We start from the raw sequence: 21704 nt of genomic DNA, 5'->3' as shown, positions 1-21704 counted from the left end.
ATCTAATTTTAAGATCTGGAACACTAGTCACTTTCCTATAAACCCAAGTAAATAGAATAAGTTATCCTAGTGATGTAAGAATTCAGTCTCCACTTTAGCTTAATCGAAGGGAAGCCTTATATCGCCGAAAAGTATAATATTATACCACCTACTACAATCTTTATATTCTGGAAGAACTATTTGCGGATTATACTGAATAATACACATATTAGGTCTGTGTAAGAATAGGAACCATCAAACCCAGAAATAAACAGCTAGATTATAATTAGACACGTCCCCTATTTCGTGAATAACTGACAGTTAAGTTAGGTATATAATAACTTATAACAAAGGTTTAGGAACACACATAAAAACATAATAACCCAACGAAATGTTCTTTATTGCTTAAGATTAAGATTGCGTTAGGGTATTAACTCCATGGATACAAACATCCACGGGGTCACAAGTAATACTATCAAATGTTCAAGGTTCAATTTAGAAAATGAAATGCATTCATAATATTATAGAATTTAATTAGGGTACATACAAACATTTTGTAATGTTGGAGTATAATAATCAAACTAATAAGCACTTTGTTTGAGTAGCTAGTGAAAATTTGTGGGTAAGTATGTTTCTCAACTGTTTATAAAAATAACTCTAGAGAGGAGTCAGTGTTGACCGTGAAACACGTTAACTTTAATAAATTAAAACAATATCTACACTTAATACAGATAAATATAATATTCCATACAATTTAAAATATACTAAACAAACATATTTATACTACTATTTCTTACAATTTTGAGAAATCGGCCAATTTGCGATTATTTAAATTTACCTAACATTAATGCGAATGCGATCGATTCGATAGGACTCCTCTCTCGCACGATAATTTTAAAACGACGCCCTATGTTTAGTTACTTTTTAAATTTAATCGCAGTTAAATCGATTAAAACATTCCATCACTATTATTCTCTACGATAAAGGAAATCACACGGATATTTCGAAAGCCAACAAAACAAACAAAAGCGTCCACTAATAAGTGTTAGCGTAAAACAAATAAACGAGTCCAGGTAACGGTGCGTCGCCGGCCGGGAGCGGGCCGGAGCGGGCCGGAGCGGGCCGGAGCGGGCCGGCAGCGGGCCGGCGGCCGGCGCGGGCTCGCGGGCGCGGCGGACTACCGTAACATCTAACGAGTAAACATCGAGTCGGTTCACGGAGCGAGGCGCGGGCGGCCGGGGCGCGGCCGGCTACCGCACGCGCGCTCGCCGCTCCTACCTGCCCTCCGGCAGCTGCCGCGCCGCCGCCAGCTGGCGCGCCGTCGCCTCCTGCACAGACACTCGTCAGCGCGCGCCCGGCCGCGGGGCGGCGGGCGCGGGCCGGCTGCCTACCTTGGACCGCGGCTGCGGCTTCACGCGCAGCGTGGCGGCGGGCGGCGCGGGCAGCGGCGCCGCGCGGGGGGCGGGCGGCGCGGGCGGCGCCGGGGCCGGCGGCGGCGCGGGGCTGGCGGGCGCGGCGCGGCCCAGCGACGCCAGCACCAGCCCCCGCAGCAGCGCCGCGCGGCTCTCCGTCTCGGGACCCGCCTGCGCGTCGGTGGCTCCTGTGCGAGAAAATTAAATTAGTAACATTGTTAATCGGACCCGTCGGTCCCGATCTTAGAATGGAAGTTATCGGTTCCTCAAAGAGGAGATCCGTACCGAGAAATCCAGAAAGTAAAAATTGCGAATCGGTGTGTTCGGGCGGCGGCTGGGGCTGCGCCGCTGCGGGTTGGGGCGGGTTGGGAGGCGGGGCGCTGCCCGACCCGCCCGCTGTGTTCCCTCCGCGTCGTGGCAGTCTCTCCAGCTGTTGTCGTGCAGCCTGGATCAGAATTTACAACATTAGTATTATTACTTATAGAGAATTGACAATTCACAGTGAGATGACGCTAAAATAATGAATTTTTTTTTTACTGGACATGGAGCAGGGCTCAAAACTTGAGGTAATCGGGGATCCTCAGGCGCTCTGGCGAGCCTTGTCACAGAAGCCTAAGCGCGGACTCACGGTAGCTTGCTGGCGCTCGAGCTGCAGCTGCATCTGGAGCTGCTGCAGCTGGCTGGGCGTGCCGGGCTGGCCGGCGCCGCGCCGCACGCCCGACAGCTGCGACAGCAGCTCGGCGATGGGGTCCACCACCGCGTCCCGCGACGACGGCGACAGCGACGAGATGCCGCCTCCCGTGCTAAAACAACCACATACATTTAAAATTTATATCCTTCTTTTGTAACCCAAAAAACCATCATCTCAATAGTTCCGTAACGAGTTCTGTGGACGAACAGTTTCTAGGGTACACAACTACAAAATAAGAGGTTTTTCTTCTATGGGAATATTCTCAGTATTTGTAGACCAGTTCAATAAAGTTAAATGCTCATTATTTGGTCATTCAATAAAATTATAAACGACAAGAGAATTGAAATATATTCAATACATTTCAACCCTAATTTACGAATAAAACCAGCGGTGAAGTTAGAATGTATGATAGGCTTAATAACTAAGAAACAAAGATATAAAAGTGTGATATTTACCTAAACTGCATGTTGGTGCGTCTGGCACGGCTCACCCCGCGGCCCGAGTGCGGCATGCGTCGCACTCCGCCGTGCCGGATGCCGCTCGGCTCATCGTACGGTGCGGTTAAGGCGGTTACATTGTTTTATTACAAATTAAAATATAAAAAGAGTGGTTTTTTGTTGATAAATGTCTCAAAAATGTCGTTGTAGTTTCCATATTCTGTCTTTTAGACCAATAACAAACTTTTAATAAATTTTTAGGGCTAATTTCATTCATGAAGGTATTTCAAAAGTGATGATTTTTGATGAAATTCTCATGCAAATCCTAATGAGTGGGTCTCACTCATGCCGGACCTTTTGGCTCACTCAATATCACAAAAATTATGCTAGCATGTTTGTGTCTGTAACTCTGTACACTGTCAAAATGGTTAGATTACAATCTATACATGTATGTTATGTACAGATAAAAATAGTTTCACTGATTATAATATTTATCATCGGTGGATCTTTCAACTGCTGAAAGAGAAGTTAGAAAGATAACAGCCTATTTCATATCTACATATTTTTACGATTATCAGTCCGGAAATTACCCTATATTTTGAAATTTAAGGAAAGTTTACTGTGGTCAGATTTAGATCATAATATAACTGTGGAGACAAAGGGTCATTTTCTCGGCTTATGGAATAGGAAAAATGGACGAGAAATGTATTAAATCACTCGTCAAAAATCCATCTGATAAAATACCCGATACTTATTAAGAAGTGGAGAAACCGCGGCAAAACAGACAAACGAAAACACAAGGCGCGTTTTTTATGTATGTAAATAAGAAAATATTGATCATGCCTATCTGATTTCTGAATCTCATTATGTTCAAATTGAATTAAGATTAGGTTTAAAGTCCATTTGAACAACTTTCTAATTGACTGCTGATTATGCAAGCTAATAGCGCAACAACACCTTTAGATATTAAGAAATAAGGTGAGAAATAACTTTCAATAAATATTTATCCTTCTAAATCTGGCTATTATGCATTTGCTGCTCAGTGGCTAAACAGATTGAGATAAAATTTGGTATAGCAGCAGATTCTACCTTAAGGATGAATAGGCTGCGTTTTTGCATACTAATATTAGCAATTAAATATATAGATGTTTGATGCTCAATCACGTCCTGAGCAAACTTTGTTAAAATTTGCTCAATGAGACAGCAACGACGTAGATAATGTATAATAGAATACGGGAATTAACGCGAACACGCATTTCCCGTATTCTATTATACATTAAACATGCATCGCGAGAGTTTATAAGTTATGAACGACATAGATAGTTTGTAACCTGGGCGAATGTAAATAAATCTATTTAAAAAGGATATCAGAAATGAAATGAGATCTCTAGGGCCCGTCCTATGCTCCAGGGTGAGGTGGCCGGCGAAGTCATCGGTCACGAAGTTCGGCTCCCCGCCAGGCATCGAAGCGCATACTGGACACACCACCTGTGCACAGAGAAATATGTATTAAACACTGAAAAAGTACAATAGCTAGTTTTCTTTACCAATCTTTTACAGTTTCAGCCACCTACTTTTATTTATTTCAATAACATAACAATACCATTTGGGATCCCTTTTTAATCAAATACTTGCTTTTGGTAATGCACTCAAAGAGGCAAAACTGTGTATAACTTTAACTGTTTATAAAAGTCTACAGGGTATAAGTGCCATAGCAATGCACGGGTACACCATCTTCCATCACTATCAGAGGTCAAGTTCAGGTCAGATTATTTATGTGCTGATCACAGCAAGGTGATCTACATCCCCAAATCAAATAGTAATTCTACACTCAATCACCCTTCCCACATTAAAATTAACTCTGTTGCAATTTCACTGACCAGAAGTAATTTGATGATAATGGATGCAATGAAAGGCTGATTTGTTACAATGAAAACTATGACCCACTGACAAAACAAACCTTACTCAAAAATAAGCGTATAAAATTTACGACACCAAATGATTCATTGTTATTATCATTGATTTTACAAACTTGTCCTTGACAGTGTCTTGCATGCAATGTCACCGATGGGGAAGTACATATTTATTTGATTACATAAAATATTGTGATTGTAATAGGGATTTTACATGTTTATTTGGCATGCTGCTGTATATTTTCAAAATTTAAGTTATTCACATATAAGTATTGCATACAGACATAATATCATGCCTGTTTGACCCAGAAGGGGTAAGCAAATGTGTATGAAAATAAACCCACATGTATTTCAATAAATATTGCATCTTTGTTAAATGGATGGATGTTATTTTCTGATGCTAAATGACTTGTTATATGTGAATTTAAGCTTGGATGTGGATGTACACAAAGCAGATAAAAGATATAATCCTTTGTTGATATGCAATCACTTAATTATTACAGTGACTACATAGCAACCACAAGCTTGGAACAATATGGCATAGTTTACATTATTATATTAGAAGTTTTAATGGTGTCTAATAAGATACCAATAGGAAAATTATAACTTTCTTTACTTTGAAACATTTTTTAGGCAATTTTTCCAATAAAATTGTTTTAAAATACTTTCAATCATGATAATTACATACAACAAAGGTATTTAAGGCAATGTATCACCTACCCAATGTATTAATTTATGAATAAATAAATGCAAACCCCCCTCACTCATTCCGAGAGCAAACCCAAGCTCTGGGAGACAGTTAACAGTGAAATTAACTTTTTTACAATAAATAATTAGTGAAACTCATGCATAAAGTGAATACTCACAGCCAGCGTAGTATCTGCATGCTCAGCTGTGACATGCTCCATGAGCGCTGTGTCGGTAAAGCCCATCCGATTGCAGAATGGACATGTGTATGCCTGAGGTTGTTCCAAAGTTAATGCCTCTCCACCATAGTACAGATCTGAAGGTGACAATGGAATATGACATTAATATAACAGCATTTGAGAATATTTTAGTAAAAATGACCACACATGCAATAATAATGACTTAATTTTTCATGCCAGACAATTTGATATATAAAAATTTTTCGTCAAACGGGTTTCTCAACTCGAAACTCATGAATGCCTCAACCAAATCAAATAATTGTTTTTTTAAACTTGTATTAAATACACAGGAAAGATTTTTATGGAATGAAAAAAAAAAGAAAAGGAAGTTTGTTAGCAAAGCTGCACGGCTCAGCTAGTATTAGTATAAATATGCCTAATAATATAGATAAATTAATCGTAATGTCGATGGAAACAATGGACAATCTGTTAATATCAAAATAATTTCTTAAAAATTATGCCTATGAAAACAATAAATTGACACTAATTATTATATTTTGATAAAATAATGGCCCACAACCCATATCATTTTAAGATCATAATTTACCTACAAAACAAATGTGGATGATGAAAAAAACAAACTTCACAAAGAGTCATGCAAGTTAATAAAAAATGGGAAATACCCAAATGACATTGTTTTAAATTCTGACAGTAAATGTTTATGAATAACTCAAAATAAAAAAGAAAACCATTCACAATACCAAATTCAACTTTAAATTTAGACAGTTTGCAAGTTTATAGTGTTAAAATTCAATTATAACACAAAGGCTGAATGAAAACAACTCAAGCCTTATCAATACATAAATTTTAAGCCATTTAATCATATTAAAAATATATGATTTGATTGATTAATATTAATTTAGGCCTAAATATATTGTTTTTAACATAAAAACCTGTTTAAAAGTGATAATAACAGGTAGTACAATAAAAAAAGTCTCATCTGACACACTTCTTAATGCAATGTCCTTGTATTTAATTACATAAACAATGATTTGATACTTTTTAATAATAATCTCAGGTAAAAAGTGATAGATCCACTGTATTGTACTTTGTTGTTTTATTTCATGCAGGTACAATGTATAGTTCTTGCTGGTTCATACAGAAGCCATGATTTTTTTTGTTTACAATGATTGTTCTAATGTATGTCACAGCCATTATGCATCAAATGCTTAAAATTGTTTTGTTTATTGTGTAGTTTAATGTTGTCAAGTACATATATTTGATTATTAACCTTGTACAAGGTACAACGAGTACGACTAACACATAAATATAGTCTAATCTGACACAAGTAGGTGTGTAAATAGGTCTCACCAAAATCACTTCTGGATAGAATGCATTGCATAGGATGCTCTGTAGTGTGTTGGTTTGTGGTAGCGCCGGACTCATAGCAGGCTGCGCACAAGTCATAGTCGATGCAAATCAAACATTTGTATCGTCGTCCTCTGAAGTTATTTTTCAAACAAGAATCACAGCTGACTCCTGAAAATATGTCAATACACACAATACAACAACAAGCCGTAATTTCCTTTGTCCTAAACACATTCATATGAAAATTGGACGCATAAAACATACAATGGCATCAAGATGATAATATTTTCATATTTTTTTGCAATGAAATTCGCAGTGACAAAAGCATCGAACAAATTTTGATTATCATTACCCACCTTCATGGCGATTCATTTTCGCCAGAAAATGTCGTCGAAACAGACACTTCTTGGCACCAGGATTACCGGTACTATATGAGGTATTTATATTACTAATCTAAAATAAGTAGCACAACATATAATATATTAAAATACAAGATTGTTAACAAAAATTTCCAAGCAAACCTAACCCAACCAGGCCATAATGACGTCACATAAATGAATGAACCATCGATATAGCTACTTTCTTCTTGAAATAATGCGCAAAGGTATGTTTTACACAGCTAACTATGTCATGAATTATTATCAAAATTTTAATACATGTTATTGTTTACAAATATGATAAGTTGTTTAATTTTAAACCTAAGGTTTTGTCCTTTACTTGGACTTTAACCATATAATAAAGTCAAAGTAGCCCAACAAAAGAGATACCCAAACGATGTACCTTTTAAATAGCAAGTAGGTTTATGTTTTTGATAGGTAGGTACCTACCTATTTTATTAGTTCTTTTGAAATTATATTAAACGTGGGTACCTACCTACCTACCTAATAATTGTGATTTTAACATTAATAGCCAAGATTTTATCGAGGATTGTCCAACAGCCTTTTTTAGTCGAGTTAATAATCGACTAGGGAAACGAAGTTTATCCAATAACAAAACATGAGATTTTCGTACATCGCACACAACACTAAAACATTTGACAGCTATTTTAAAAAGTAACTTTCGTTTCCCTCATTTTTGCAATTTTATTGTGTCCTCTTCAGGATTTTTTGTAATTGTTGTAGCGTATTTGGGTTCTTACAAGTGAACTCTGTAAAATAATTTTATCAAGGACGTAAACAGACAACATATTCGACGATATTGGCGTACTCGTATTTTTATCATCATCGTTTTGCGCGGGAATCGGGAGGTCATTTTGTGTGATGAAATTGGATTTTTATTATTTTAGAAAATGACTGATGCGTTGTGCCATTTAGTTGTAGATGGGAACGAGGTTTTAGAATTAAAATTGGGTAAGAACATCGTGCTATTGTTATTACATACTTACTTTTGTAACGTATATTCTGGTGTATCAAAGGCGGCACGTACCTGTCGTTATACTACTTGTTATATTTAGGAACTGGTTTTATGCTGTTTCGGCTCTTACTAGAAGTATATTTTGTGTTTATTTGCAGTCAGATCAGTAGATGATCTCGAAAATGACGAGTCAAGCTTTGGCCCAGAGATGTGTCATCAAGTATTTGGAGAGAACGAAAACATATTTGGATACACAGACCTACACATCCGATTGTATTACAGTGCAGGAAGTCTACAAACATATCTTGGAATTGAATACACAGAAAAGGTAACAATCCAATTGACTATTCCTATTTTCTTATTGTATTATCACAAAAGCACAACGTCTAAACATAATGACAGTTCAAACTAATAAATAAATTATTTAATTATTGCTTTACAGATTGAACCAAATAAATCTGAAGGTATGAAACCAGATGATGTAGAGGGTGCTTTGAAAAAAGTGTTGGCACCTGGTTATGTGACTAATTTGGATCACTTTGTATCAATTCTGGAGAAAGATGAGTCATTTACACCTCACGGCAAAATGTTACATGCATTCACAGTCACTCCTTGTAAGTATTATAAGAGTTTTGTAATTTAACTTATTACTGCCATTTATTATGGAACATAATGTCACATGCACACATTGTTTTGAATATTGATTATATTATAATAGTAAAGCATACATAATGTTAGTTAAAAAGGTAGTTGTTAAATTACTTCAATTATATGTCCACTGTTTGGGTGTTATTCTTGTGTCAAATACCTTTGAAGTGTAATTATATGATTTTGTTGATGTTTATAAAAATTTGCTATACCATCTATCAAAAGATCAAATGAGTTCTTTATTACATTGACTGATGATAAAAAAAATGTCTATAAATAAAAATGTACAATATTATTTATGTTTATAACTTTTATTTGCAGATGATGGAGGAGAGAAGCGTTCATTTGAAGTATATTTTAGTGAAACATCCACTCCTGGCTTCCTGGCATACCATGAGAGATTGCAGACTTTCCTGCTGTGGTACGTGGACGCTGCCTCCTTCATAGATGTGGATGATGACCAGTGGACATTCTTTACTGTGTGAGTATTACTTTATTTACTGTTGTCATACTACACAATAGAAAGCATGTTAGATTACTTGTAGATTTATGTTGCGTTTTAAAGCATAGTGTTTTCTCTCTGATCAATTTTCTAACTGGAATAAATGATTTGATACTTAGATATTGTTAAACATTATGTTTAAATAATGTACTTTGTTACTGATGGTTTCTAAATCGTTACACTTGCAATGTGTTTAATCATCACCTGAGACATGTATTTGAGTACTCTGTAAAAAGAAGTTTTTAGTATAGTCCTGCATCATGTCTGTTATTTCTATGTTTGTAGAAGTGAGGTCTAAAGACTAGTTCTAGTGGAGTTGTCTTTTTGCAAACAAACAAAACTGTTATTGAAATAGCTGCTACAATTTATAAACTAAACATAGTCCACAAGTGGTTGTGTAAACAGTTCAATAAAATTGACATTCTAGACTATTTGTGGCTTGTAAGCTATGATTAGGCAATGTATACTTTGTGTTTGTGTGCCTTATGTGCAGTCCTTAGTCATAAATAAAATATTACCCTGTATTATGACTAATAAATATATTGTGCAAACAAGGATAAGATTATCTCATTTATCACTACATTGTATAAAACAAAGACATTCCACTGTTTGTCCCTGTGTATGCTTTAATCTTTAAAACTAAACAACAGATTTTGATGGGTGTTTTTTATTAGATAGAGTGATTTAAGACGAAGGTTTATGTTGTGTAGTGTAAAATTGGAAGGGATTTTCGTAAAAAAACATTTAAAAATTGGTGCATGCCCGTAGTATAATATAACTCTGTCCTCTTATTTAATTTTTTTACAATCTGTGAATAAAATAAACAAATTTGATACAAACTTGTGCATTGTTTATCGGTAAAGGCAAATAGAGTTTAGTTGGAAATAGAACAAGTTGTGTATTTTTAGCAAACTATTCTCTGAGTTAACATATGCAGAAACCCTTATGATTGTAAACTTTATTTTTACTCTTACATGTATTTCTGGATCTTATAAAGTAGTTGAAATCTTTGACATTGTTGTTTGCAAACTGGAATGAAACCTGAGTAAACCTGTTTTGAATGAAGGTTAAGGATACATTCTACTAACTCACTTAATATATTTTGTTAAACCATGATTGTACGGTTCATCGAAATTGAGAATATGTTGGGTTGACTTTGATCTAAAGAATTCTTTGATCTAAAGATCACTTTATCATGTGTTTGAACGACATATTTCAAATGCTGTATTATATTAATATTTGCCAAAAACTGTCTAATCTGAGCCTAGCCAGGGTATATGTATATGTCATTAAAAAACATGAAACTTTTAATTTGTGTCATACAACATGCCCTTTTATTATTCCAGATTTGAGAAGTATAAGTCAAGTGAAGGCACGGTGCGATACGCGACCGCTGCGTACGCGACAGTGTACCGCTACTACGCGTACCCCACACACTCGCGCCCGCGCATCTCACAGGTCCTCACACTGCCGCCCTTCAGGAAACTCGGCATCTGTGCACAGCTCTTACAGGTATAACAAGACAATAGTAATTATAAACTATAGTAGGGTAAATTATTATGTACAATAATGTCCATAGTAGTGGGAAATATAAAATAACTAACTTTTAAGTCTCAATAATCCTGTTGGTAATGTGTTTCGTAAAGTTCAGTTTTATTATGACTGAAACATTTATGAAATTGCATGTCACAAGAAAAGCAGGCATCAAGCTACATTATTTTGTCTTTGTCTACCCCCATTCTAACAAATCAATATTTCTAAGCTGTTGAATTAATCTTGAGCCATAAATATTTATACAATTGACCTATCAATCTTGAAAAATGTATAACATGTAATTTATTCGCTTTTTCAGGCAGTATATTCTCACTTCATAATCCAGCCAGAGGTAGTAGACATAACAGTGGAAGATCCCTCGCAAGACTTCCAGAGAATCAGAGACTATGTTGATGCTAAGAACTGTAGTGCATTACCTGCTTTTCAACCTACTAAACTTTTACAAGGGTAAGTTTTAATGTCAATCACAACTCCACTATACTACAAATCTTATTAGAAACTAATAATCCTATGTGAGATCCAATTATTCAATTTAAGTCTGAAACCCTATTTAGAGATTTGTGGATAATACGGCACGCATCACTTAAAAGCACCACTCAACTTGTAAAGTTGGTTTTATATTGCTAATGTGTGTTCAAAATGTTGTTTCAGATTTTCTTCAGATATGGCAGTGCAAGCTTGCAACAAGTTCAAAATAAACAAGAAGCAAGCGCGGCGCGTGTACGAGATCCTGCGCCTAAAGACCACTAACACCTCAGATAAGACTGCTTACTTGGAATACAGGCTGGATGTCAAAAACAGACTCAATGCACCATTCCAGGTATGTTAATAAAATAACTTTTTAAAGATTAATGAGCCTCATGGTGCAGTAATCTTATTAAGCACAACAATATCAGTGTTTTTTTATGGTTATCCAAGCATTAAGCATTCATCGCAAAAAGACTACAAACGCAATGGAATCTTCAAAATTATTCAAAACCCATTATGAGTTTATTTATACCAGAGTTCTGTTAAAATTATGACTATTATATGAAGTACCAATTAGTTACTGACTAATTTGTCTCTACTTTTACAGAAAAAGAAACTGGAAATGAAGAAGCTGCAGAAAGTGTTGAAGCCGGAGGAGTACGCGGCCACGGTGAGCGCCACCGGGCTCAGCGAGACGCACGGCCGCCTCGCCAGCCAGTACCTGGCGCTGGAGCACGAGTACCGCCGCGTCATACACCGCATGGAACAAGACTAATACTATACTCTCATAAGTTCTGGTGTTTGATGTCTCACTAAATCTGTTGACGATACAGTACATTTTAGCTTACAAAGTAGTTCGGGAACTCGTTCGAAACACCCGAAGATGGACGCAGGATTGTCAATAAAGGGCTGTAGCTTTGTTTGATGGCCACTTGATAATCGTTTGGAAGGTTATTCGGAGTTTTGATACTGTTTGTAAACTTAAATATACTGTTCTGATAACGAGTAAATGTATCTCGTGTCTAATGCGATTAGTATGGCGTTAAGCATCTGAACTGAATTTGTGCTTGTAAATTTTGAAAAAGTGGGATACGATTGCACCCCTGTATGTCAAACTCGTTCGATTTATTGTTACCCTAAGATTAAAAAATAATACTGAATAATGTTGAAGAGACTAAGTCTTGCTCAATCTCCATTTTTTATTTAATTGATTGGTAAAACTCAGTTGTATGTTGTCTTTTTGTTTTTTTTTCAATAGATGTTGATCTCAGATTGAATTTTTAATTGAATTAAAATAATCGGTGAGATTGTTATTTTATTCTGGATATTAAATTGAAGTATTAGCAAACTTTTCAAACATTCTCAAAGAAATGACGAGTCATGTAACATGGTTTGAAACCATTTAGACGGTAATGTTATGTTCAGGAACGATTTAATATTTAGTGCGTGCCTTAAACACTTCACTCGCTTTAAGAATGTTATATTTGTTAGTAAGGTGAATTATGTCTCATGATTTTAGCTTAAAATAGAAATTAGTTCAAATTCACAATTTAAATATACTAAATAGTTTTGTTGTGGAGTTGGATCGATTGTAATTTTTTAATAAAACATTAATTCTAAAGTAAATTTTTATTTCCTTTATTGGTTAACCTTACAAAATAAAAAGCAGATTCACTCATAATATGTAAGTTACATTGTACGTCGCATCATTTATTGAAATGTAGTTCTTAAATTTTTACATCGACATATTTATTTGGTTCACAATAATCAACCTTTTAATAATATAATCTGGCCTCAATCAAGAGTATTGTAATAACACTTTGGTAGCGAACTTCAACAGTACATTGTTCAACAGAACTATACAGTTCTGTTGAACAATGTACTGTTGAAGTATGTAAGAATACAGGCGTAACTCCCTAGTCTTAAATTTTCTATTTCAGAATCGAAATCTGCTGTAAATGTAAAATAACATGGCTATAGTATATGAGATGCTAAAGTAGTATAATATAAGTGTAATATAACAACTATTGCTAGGGATAAAGGGTAAATTCAGTAAACTAAAGCTATAATCATCTCTAATGAGTATCTTCTATTTTGATATCTATGGTATAATCCTCCGAGTCTAATGGTGCGTCAACAGGCAGTGATAACAGTCAACAAGGTCCCAATTAGTTACAACCACTACATAATACTGACAAATTCCTACACGAAAATTAAATAGTATGCATAACTTGAGAACTTCGAAATACCTAATCCAACACTCAACTACTAATGAAGGCTTTAATATAAGTCACTCGTTTACAATATTTTTTAGTTTCTAATAATTTTGACAGCAACATGCATTGAAGCTGTAATATTACCAAAACTTACTTTGTACGGAGATTCAAGATAAACATTGATAATAAAACAGTCTTATAAAACCGCTGAATTAAAATGCTTGTTCGAATTTGGACGGTGACGCTAAAAACTGTATTTTGAAATTTCGACTAACTATTCAGCGCTGTAATATTAATATTTTGGAATGTAAAATATCTCAATAGAGAGCGAGTTTCTTTGTCTCTTCGACTTGTGATGAGTTAATGAGATCGGGACATGCTGTCCGCTACGTAGTACACTTCACCAAACCATTCGCTGTGTTCGTCCAAATACCTGTGAAGTAAAATAAACAATATATAAAAACAATCTTGTCCGTACGTATAATACATAGACTTTGTAAACTGTACTTACTGAACGAACATATCAATATGCTTCAAGATGAGTTTCAGCTTGAAGTCAGGCATTTGAGTGGCATTCAAGAAGTCTGGCAATTTTACTGAAAAGATAAAATACATTAAGAATATCGCATTAAAGTAAGTGTCGTCTATTTATTTAAAGTGTCGTCTATTTAGAAAGTAAATGTTTTGTAAAAGTTACGAGTTATATTTACCAAAGAGTCTGGCAAGATGAATAGCGCCGTACACTCGGCATGGCAAATGTTCTGTACCTTCACGAGGTATGATCTGCCATTTAGCGACCTGCGAGATAATCACACCTATTAGTAAACAGAATCATGTACCTATTCAATAAACATGCATGTGGAGCGGTTGTTAAAGTCACATTGTCTTCAGATCAGAGTAATGTCACGAAACCTGGATTTGCATAAATAGTAGAAGTATATTTGAAGTATGTATTGAGTTAAACCTTATCCAGTAGCAGTGAGAGTGGCGTCCTAGTCGTGGTGGGAGCGGCAGGCGCTGCCTGTGTGGGTCGCGCCCAGCCCTCGCTCATGGATGACCCGCTGCTACCGACGCTAAAATAAAATAAAATGCAGCAAATGTATGGATTAAAAAAGGAATTCTTAGTTTTGTATTGAGATTTATTAGTTAAGAAGCTGGTGCTCTAACCTGGAAGACAGTGTTTCAAAAGTCCGTGGTTCACCAGTCGAAGTGGAAGGAGCCGGCTCCTCGTTTTCAGACTGTTGTGATACCGCCGATTTGTGAGATCGTAGCCTGGAAAACAATAAATACAATAACAATTGTTACACACAGATAGAGTATAAAGGGTATGAGGGCATAAAGTACGAAATAAGTAAATTAAGCGCAGTATTTATAAAAACAAATAAAAAATGCAAAAAATACATTCTTCTAGAAATATTTTAGAAACTTTAATACGTAATTTAATAGTGCTTTATAAAATAAGTGGATAATAGTGTTACCTCCTTGCAACATTGCCACTGCGTGTAGCGGACCGCCCCTCCCTGGACTTGACGGAGCCTCCCGTGTTGTTCTCGTCGGTCGTGGAGTCACTCTTAGCTGCTGTCTTGTCGTTAGAGTCGTTCTTTGACATATCATCGTGACTGTTGTAATCATCTATTTAACAATAACAATATTGAAGTTACAATACGTTTAAATATTATTGTATTTTCAAAGACATTTCCTGTCCTAAGTATGTATTAATTAGGGTAAGGGGTTATCTTACAAAACTACAAAAAATCGATAGAAAGTTCATCTAAACCCAAAACAACTGTGAAATGCGCTAATTTGTTTGTTTGCGTCTCTATTATTCGAAATGAGAATAGAAGCAGCAACAGGAGGCATTATTGAACATTCAAACATTAGTCGATGACCATCATGACCATTGCGCAAGGGACATCTGAATCAGATAATAATATTTTTTTTAAACCTATCTTACTATTATTATTGTTGTTGGTCAAGTCGTCGTTGTTCTCGCTCCTCTCGCCGTCAGTGGGGTCTGGCGGCAGGTGCGAGTACTCCGGGATCTTGGGACTCTTGAGATCTTCCTCCACTGAAGCCACCGTCACCTCCTCACCACACTGCTCCATTTCCTCTTCCGCTTCCGCTTCTAACTCCATTTTGATGATTGCGTCTTGTCTACGATGTCAAATGATTACTTAGTTAGCCCTTCGATTGTAGGTATATTAATTTACTTGAATATTAAGCATATGATATTTTGGTAGATAAATAAAAAAATATTGACTTGACATTTCTGAATGCCTAAGAAAAAATCATGCCGACATAATATTTTTATTGTCGAACCAAATAATTTCGATTGAGACCTTATTCTTAACAAAGAAAAATCGTCCCTAAGTAATAATCAGTAGAATAATATTAATATATACTTACTCGTCAATGAATTTGCCACAAATCTCATGGTACTGGTTGAGCTCTTGCTTGTACAGCAAGTGACCTCGCAATATGAAGTCGAAATACACACGCAGACCATCAGCTACCTCGCGGACCAAATTCAACCTGCAAATAGAACATTTTGTAGACCCATCCCTTTTAATTTGAGTATTAGTTTTAATTATTTAACTAAAACCAGTGTCAAATTTCAAGCTTTTGATATGGCCTGTCGCCATAGCCATTTAAACCGATCCTGATTAGGTAGGTTCACCCATTGATGGATTATCAGCTGGTGAGTGTAAATTGCTAAGAGCGATTCAAATTAATATTACGCTGAAGGTTTTTTTACGGCCAAGATTTTTTTATTATTTTTTTTCGTATAGTTTGAGAGTGACTTTTGAGAAAGGAGGTTTGGAGACCTCTCCTCACTTCTTCTATGTCCACAGCGGCTATATGTGATACCAGTCAGACACAGTGCTACAGATTTTGATAATTCATTGAGGGGAGTCCTCTTCCGTAACGTGTGGGAGTGACGATTGAGAAGACGTGTGGAGTCCTCTTTTAGTTTCGTCTAGGGTCCACAGCAGCTAGATGGCAAACCAGGCAAGGAGTACTAAAGTTTAAAAAGTACCTGCAAGAAACATCGAGCATGTCAGGTTTCTGCGGCGGGTCGTTGCGCGCGCGCGTGGGGTGCCAGGCGCCGGCGCGCGCGAACCACTTGACGAAGGACTCCAGGATCTGTGCGGCGCACGGTGTCGCCGGCAGCCGGGACAGGCGACCGCGCTTCACCACCAGGTGGTAGTCGAACGTTAGACGGTCCCTGGGTAATGACATGATATATTTAATTGCCTGTGTAATCGACATTGAAGTAGGTACCAGGTACCTATATGGGACTGCTGGGTTTCAAATTTCGATTAGTGAGTCAGGCAATGTTTATAATTTCAAGAGAAGTTTAGAGTTTGCTAATGTGTCCGGGTCTTCCATATAACTAAATATTTAAAACGTCCAAAAGCTATTTAAGAGTCTCTAGATGTTAGGTGTAATCCTTTATCTATTGCCTATACCTTAGGGATATAAGAGGCGTGATGATGACCGTAACAAGAAACATATCTAAGAAATGTATGTATCTGAAGAATGAAAATCTTTCAAACCGCTGTCTATTTTTCGACGTCTGTAAATCACAGAACCGTATAATTAATTAACGACCTTACTTAGAACGCTAAGGTAACCCATCTATAATGCCATTCAACGAACTGCCACAGTAATATTTCACGATATAAATACTTATATTATGGTACATCAAACGCATAGGTGTCATTAGGAGTACGCATTAGAAGTATTAGGAGTGCCTCCACGCGTGCGAAGCTCACCGAACTGAACGAGCCTACCAGACTGGAAGTGTTTGATAATCGTTTGTGAACAACTTTGATTATAACTACCTACACAATATAGGTACGTATTTAAATAGAATTTATCTTCTTGAAGTGCACGTAATATTAAGCATTGGTAGGTTGCCTATAAATGTATGAGAAATAAAAGTCGCGCTATCCCCAATCCCATGATTAGGTTTACAGAAATTATCCAGAAAGCCATGATAAAGAAATAATTATATTAACACGCTAAAAGCAGCTATGTATAGTAAGGTTAGACATTCTGAAAACTAGTACAATATTTTTTGTTCCTGTGAAAACTTAAATAACTCGGCAACTATCGTACTAATATCAGACGAACATTTCGTTTGTTATTGTTATGTCATTATAACCCTGCAAGCATACGCCCAGTTATCACACTCCTAGGAACCCGGCCAGTATACAATACACCTACATAGGTATATTTGTATTTAAAACTCGCGGTCAATGAGACATTATCATTATTAATTCATAGTCCCGCTATTTGTATCACTGATACGTTTCTGTCAATAGCGCCTGTTGGAAATGTCGAGCATGCGCGTTACGAGAGCGAGCCCGCGGCAAATACAATAAAGTTCGGAGTGGAAACTGCAGCTTTTAATTAAAATAGTGCAGTCGTATTATGTGATAAAATTTTTGTGTTCGAACTACTCATCAAAAAAGCTCAAACCGCAGTCGCCAATGCTCTATCTATCTACTGTTTACTTACTAAAGACAAGCATTATTAGTTTATCGTAGCTCCGCTTTCTCTTGCCAATTCTAGTATAGCGAAATAAGTTTTTATGATGTTTTGGTGGATCCTTTTCACGGAATAATCTATACTAGTAATCTAACCGTAATTTTTGTCAAAAAATTGAAATTGACCGCACGTCAATTGAAATGTTTATTTCAGTAACTTCTAACAAAGTAACAAAACTCGTAACTAAAGTTGTTCCCAATAATCAAACTTTAGTAATAGCTTGAGAACGGCTGGGTGGTTAGCTTACCTGAGTGCGGAAGGTAGCGCGATGTGTGCCCGTCCGACGTGCACGTTGGGCGGCGGCGAGCGCGGCTGCGAGCTGGAGCCCGACGCCGAGGACGAGTCCGTGTCGCCCGTCTCGCCCTCTACATTACATGCAACTTGACATCAACAGTCTACGGTCAATATCTATCTTTATAAATGATAATAATGAAAAAAAAAAAAGAAAATTATAAATAAAAAAAAGATGTTTTGTATTTGGTTCGTTTAAAGTTAAACTTTAACTAGCACAATCGCGCCTTGGTTATGGTTATAGACCGACAACAAAGTGTTAAGTACTTAGACAAAATTAAGCATGATAAAATTCCACGAAAGCGCATTCTACTAAACTAAGTTGTCATTCAGTTTAAAACCATTATTAAAATAAGTACCTAATATGCTTTCAAACAAGACATTGTAATAATTAAAAAGGAATCAATACGAGTCTATACGGGATGTAGCTCATCGTTTACGAGCTGTAACTGTAAGCGTAGGCCACCGCCCTCGATGCCCGTACAGTTATTTTTGTACGCAAATAAAACGTTTTAGCATATTCAGACAGAACTCAAAACTGAATAGGTAGGTAGTTTAAATTCGGGATAGGGATGATGATAGCGTAATTAACTTCTAATTAGTCCGTCAGCATACGTAAAACATATAATAAGTAAGTACTTAAGCCAAAAATGCACAGACACTTTATTACGGAACAGATGGGTACCTAAAATTGAGATAGGTTTAAATGAATTTAATTAAAAAGATGGGATTTTGAATACTTCGGCATTTCATTTAAAATATGCGAAATTGTGAAGTCATTTGTGACTTTTTAACTTAATGCACCCAGCTGTCGTCGGTTTTACATAAGGAATAAAAATGTTGAGAGCAATATATTCAAAGATTTATCAGACGGACAAAACGTAAAAAAATAGTCATCATCCCTATTGAAATTGAACGACGTAGACATCTTTAACAGTAAATTCTTCAGACAGGATGTCTACTATCAAATAATTTAAAGTTAGTCGCCGATCGCGATGAATTGCTTGCGAATGATAACCAATTATCCTTTTAGCGCACTCGTGAACAAAGCTACGGAGGAATATTGCGACTCTGGGCGTGGCAATGCGGCGTAGCATGCTATTTCAATTTATAAATAAAAATAATCTAGATCGAAAATATAGTTAATCAGTTGAAAACACGCACATTACGATTGCGAAGATAAACAAAATTAACACTAAAATAAGTATTTGACACGAACATTATAGGAACATAAATAAAATATTTTTTTTTAATAAAAAAAACATAATATTAAAAAGTTAAACTTACCATCTGGGTCTGGTTGCGTGCTGCTAGAAGAGCCATCGTCGCTGAAGCCGTGTCGAGCACGCTTCGCGGGCCCCGCCCCGGCGTTCGTCGTACTGCCGCCTTTCTTACGCTCTCGACGATATAAATATGCACCCCTATGTACAGAAAAACGTGTTTTGATTTCTAACATACAGAATAAATTGCGAATGCTAAGAAATATACGTAAACAGAACTGAAATAATGGACACAAAAGCATAAAGAGGCAATAATAACTGGCTGTTAAAATATTTATTTAAGCCTTGTTTAAATGTAAATTTTCAGAAATTCATTATGGAATTACTACATATTTTTCATATATCAGCATCTAAAGTAATTAGGAATTACAACAAGTAGATATTGGCACAGCACAGTTTGAGATTCATAAAATAATTTGTATAATATAAAGGCACATGTTGTTGATAGGAGTTAGACTACTTGTAAAATATAATAAAATAGCAAAAAGGACTACTAACAGTTGTAGCTGAGACTTCTCAGCTAAATCCCTCTGTAGTTGTCGATTCTCTTCAGTGTCTTTGAGAACAAAGTCCTCACTAACACACCTGTCCCACGAAGAGTTCCACCCTTGGAAGTGTATCAGATACTCCACTGTGCGCCGGCCACGCTTGTCTTTACCTTCTATCACCTCTAAAACCTATTAAATAATATTATTTTAAAATAAATAACACTTTTGTATGTTCCTTACTTAACTATAATTTGCTTTGGCACTAACTGATATTCTACTGTGTTGTGGGTATTTTAAAATAAATGTAACCTTCTTCAACATACTTATTAAACTGACGAAGCAGCAAACAAAATGGAGTTTCTATCTAATCTTGTTTTTAAAAAGTTCAATTATTTGTAGTTGAGCACTATAGAAATAGTTTTACATGATTTGTAAAATTATTAATTTAAGATGCCCTACCCATGTCACATGCACTCTATTTATAAAAAATTAAATATTAACACAAAAATTAAAAAACTATTAAAAGGAGACTGTTAATGATATCACTGGGCTTTCAAGAACCAAATTGTGACAAAGACTAAGGTAGTTTTATAATCCAGCCCCGCCCTGACTCCACCCTCAGTCAGGACTTTGTTGAAGTATTATAGAACTAACCTGTTTTTGGAAAAATATATTTAACAGTATATTTAGGTTGGTTAGATTTAGTTTATTTATTAAGATTTTTAACCTTTTTTTTTTTGGAGTTTGACACACCCAAGTATTTTTTTTTACATAAAATACACTTATTTTCTTCCTAATCAACAAGTTTTATAATGAATGACTCTCATTATATTTACGAAGTTATCTCAATCCGGCCAAAAAAGTTTTAAAATTACTTTATGTGCAATTAAAAAAGTGAGTGGGGGCAAAAAGTTTTAACAAATATAACCTAACATTGCTTTGTTTTGAAATAGTTTTATAATGATTATTTAACTGTTATTTATTAAGAAATATTATGTATTGGGTAGGGCGTGGTTAGGCCTACCGGCGTGGCACTTACCTTCGAGTCGTAAAGAACTTTTGCTTTGGTTGGATCCGGTTCGTAACACAATACGCGCTCGCCTTCACTGAATTTATAACGAACACCCCTCGTAGACACCATAGCTGGCTTTTATTTAACCGGTAGGAATAATTAATCAATATTACGTTAATAATAAGTTATGTAATTCCCAAAGTAAAACTTTTAAGTTGAAATAAAATTTCGGAATCACTTAAAACCACTGTTGTTTTATTCGAGCAATTTCGCGGATAAGTTTTTTATTTGGTGCTCCGGCAGATATTATGTTTCAGGAACTATTACCAAGCGACTGCGGACACTGCAGCCGAGCGTGTAGGACACGCCTATTTTACAAAAATAATGTTTTGTTTGGGCGTCGGCCGATGTTTATTTTGATTTTAGCTGTCAAACATGTAAATACACATAGTCATATTTTTTAATGTGGCAACTATAGCAGTACAATGGCGCTAGTAGTAGCAAGCTTAGATTTTAATTAAAAAAGGATAAATCGGGGCTGCATAATGATTTTGCGCTAATAGTAAATATAATTTGGATAAAATTTGAATCTTTAGGGTATCTAAAATAGGTATAAGAGTTATTTAAGCTCGAAAAGCGGCATGGAAACTTGTAAAAAAAGGCAATATTGTG

The 21704-nt window shown here is 36.0% G+C and overlaps 3 protein-coding genes across 4 annotated transcripts; 1 reads left to right on the top strand and 2 right to left on the bottom strand.

Annotated features, from left to right (window-relative positions):
• Positions 1 to 1104: 1104 nt before the first annotated feature.
• Kcmf1 (Potassium channel modulatory factor 1) lies at positions 1105 to 7233 on the bottom strand. Its single transcript, XM_076128639.1, has 9 exons — positions 7023 to 7233; positions 6670 to 6837; positions 5299 to 5435; positions 3888 to 4007; positions 2538 to 2632; positions 2020 to 2194; positions 1677 to 1836; positions 1371 to 1579; positions 1105 to 1307 (listed from the first exon to the last, which is right to left on the bottom strand). The coding sequence occupies exons 1-9, from the start codon at positions 7036 to 7038 to the stop codon at positions 1254 to 1256; spliced, it is 1134 nt and encodes a 377-aa protein (XP_075984754.1). The 5' UTR covers positions 7039 to 7233; the 3' UTR covers positions 1105 to 1253.
• Positions 7234 to 7676: 443 nt separating this feature from the next.
• Positions 7677 to 12707, top strand: Hat1 (histone acetyltransferase 1). Its single transcript, XM_076128318.1, has 8 exons — positions 7677 to 8015; positions 8178 to 8347; positions 8462 to 8633; positions 8989 to 9148; positions 10516 to 10681; positions 11022 to 11170; positions 11375 to 11543; positions 11799 to 12707. The coding sequence occupies exons 1-8, from the start codon at positions 7955 to 7957 to the stop codon at positions 11964 to 11966; spliced, it is 1215 nt and encodes a 404-aa protein (XP_075984433.1). The 5' UTR covers positions 7677 to 7954; the 3' UTR covers positions 11967 to 12707.
• Positions 12708 to 12805: 98 nt separating this feature from the next.
• On the bottom strand, positions 12806 to 21455 carry msl-3 (male-specific lethal 3). 2 transcript variants are annotated; one of them, XM_076128316.1, is made up of 13 exons: positions 21060 to 21455; positions 20031 to 20209; positions 19540 to 19673; positions 18209 to 18341; positions 16445 to 16633; positions 15814 to 15939; positions 15362 to 15561; positions 14886 to 15039; positions 14575 to 14679; positions 14372 to 14480; positions 14118 to 14205; positions 13919 to 14003; positions 12806 to 13840 (listed from the first exon to the last, which is right to left on the bottom strand). In XM_076128316.1, the coding sequence occupies exons 1-13, from the start codon at positions 21159 to 21161 to the stop codon at positions 13768 to 13770; spliced, it is 1677 nt and encodes a 558-aa protein (XP_075984431.1). In that variant the 5' UTR covers positions 21162 to 21455; the 3' UTR covers positions 12806 to 13767. The 2 variants fall into 2 exon arrangements, with proteins under 2 accessions (XP_075984431.1, XP_075984432.1); XM_076128317.1 differs by having other exon boundaries at positions 18209 to 18326.
• Between the last annotated feature and the right edge of the window lie 249 nt (positions 21456 to 21704).

The sequence above is a fragment of the Anticarsia gemmatalis genome, chromosome 21 (assembly GCF_050436995.1).
Source record: "Anticarsia gemmatalis isolate Benzon Research Colony breed Stoneville strain chromosome 21, ilAntGemm2 primary, whole genome shotgun sequence".
Taxonomy (NCBI): domain Eukaryota; kingdom Metazoa; phylum Arthropoda; class Insecta; order Lepidoptera; family Erebidae; genus Anticarsia; species Anticarsia gemmatalis.
The sequence above is the reverse complement of the archived record's forward strand: the minus strand, read 5'-3'. Positions and strand labels throughout refer to the sequence as shown.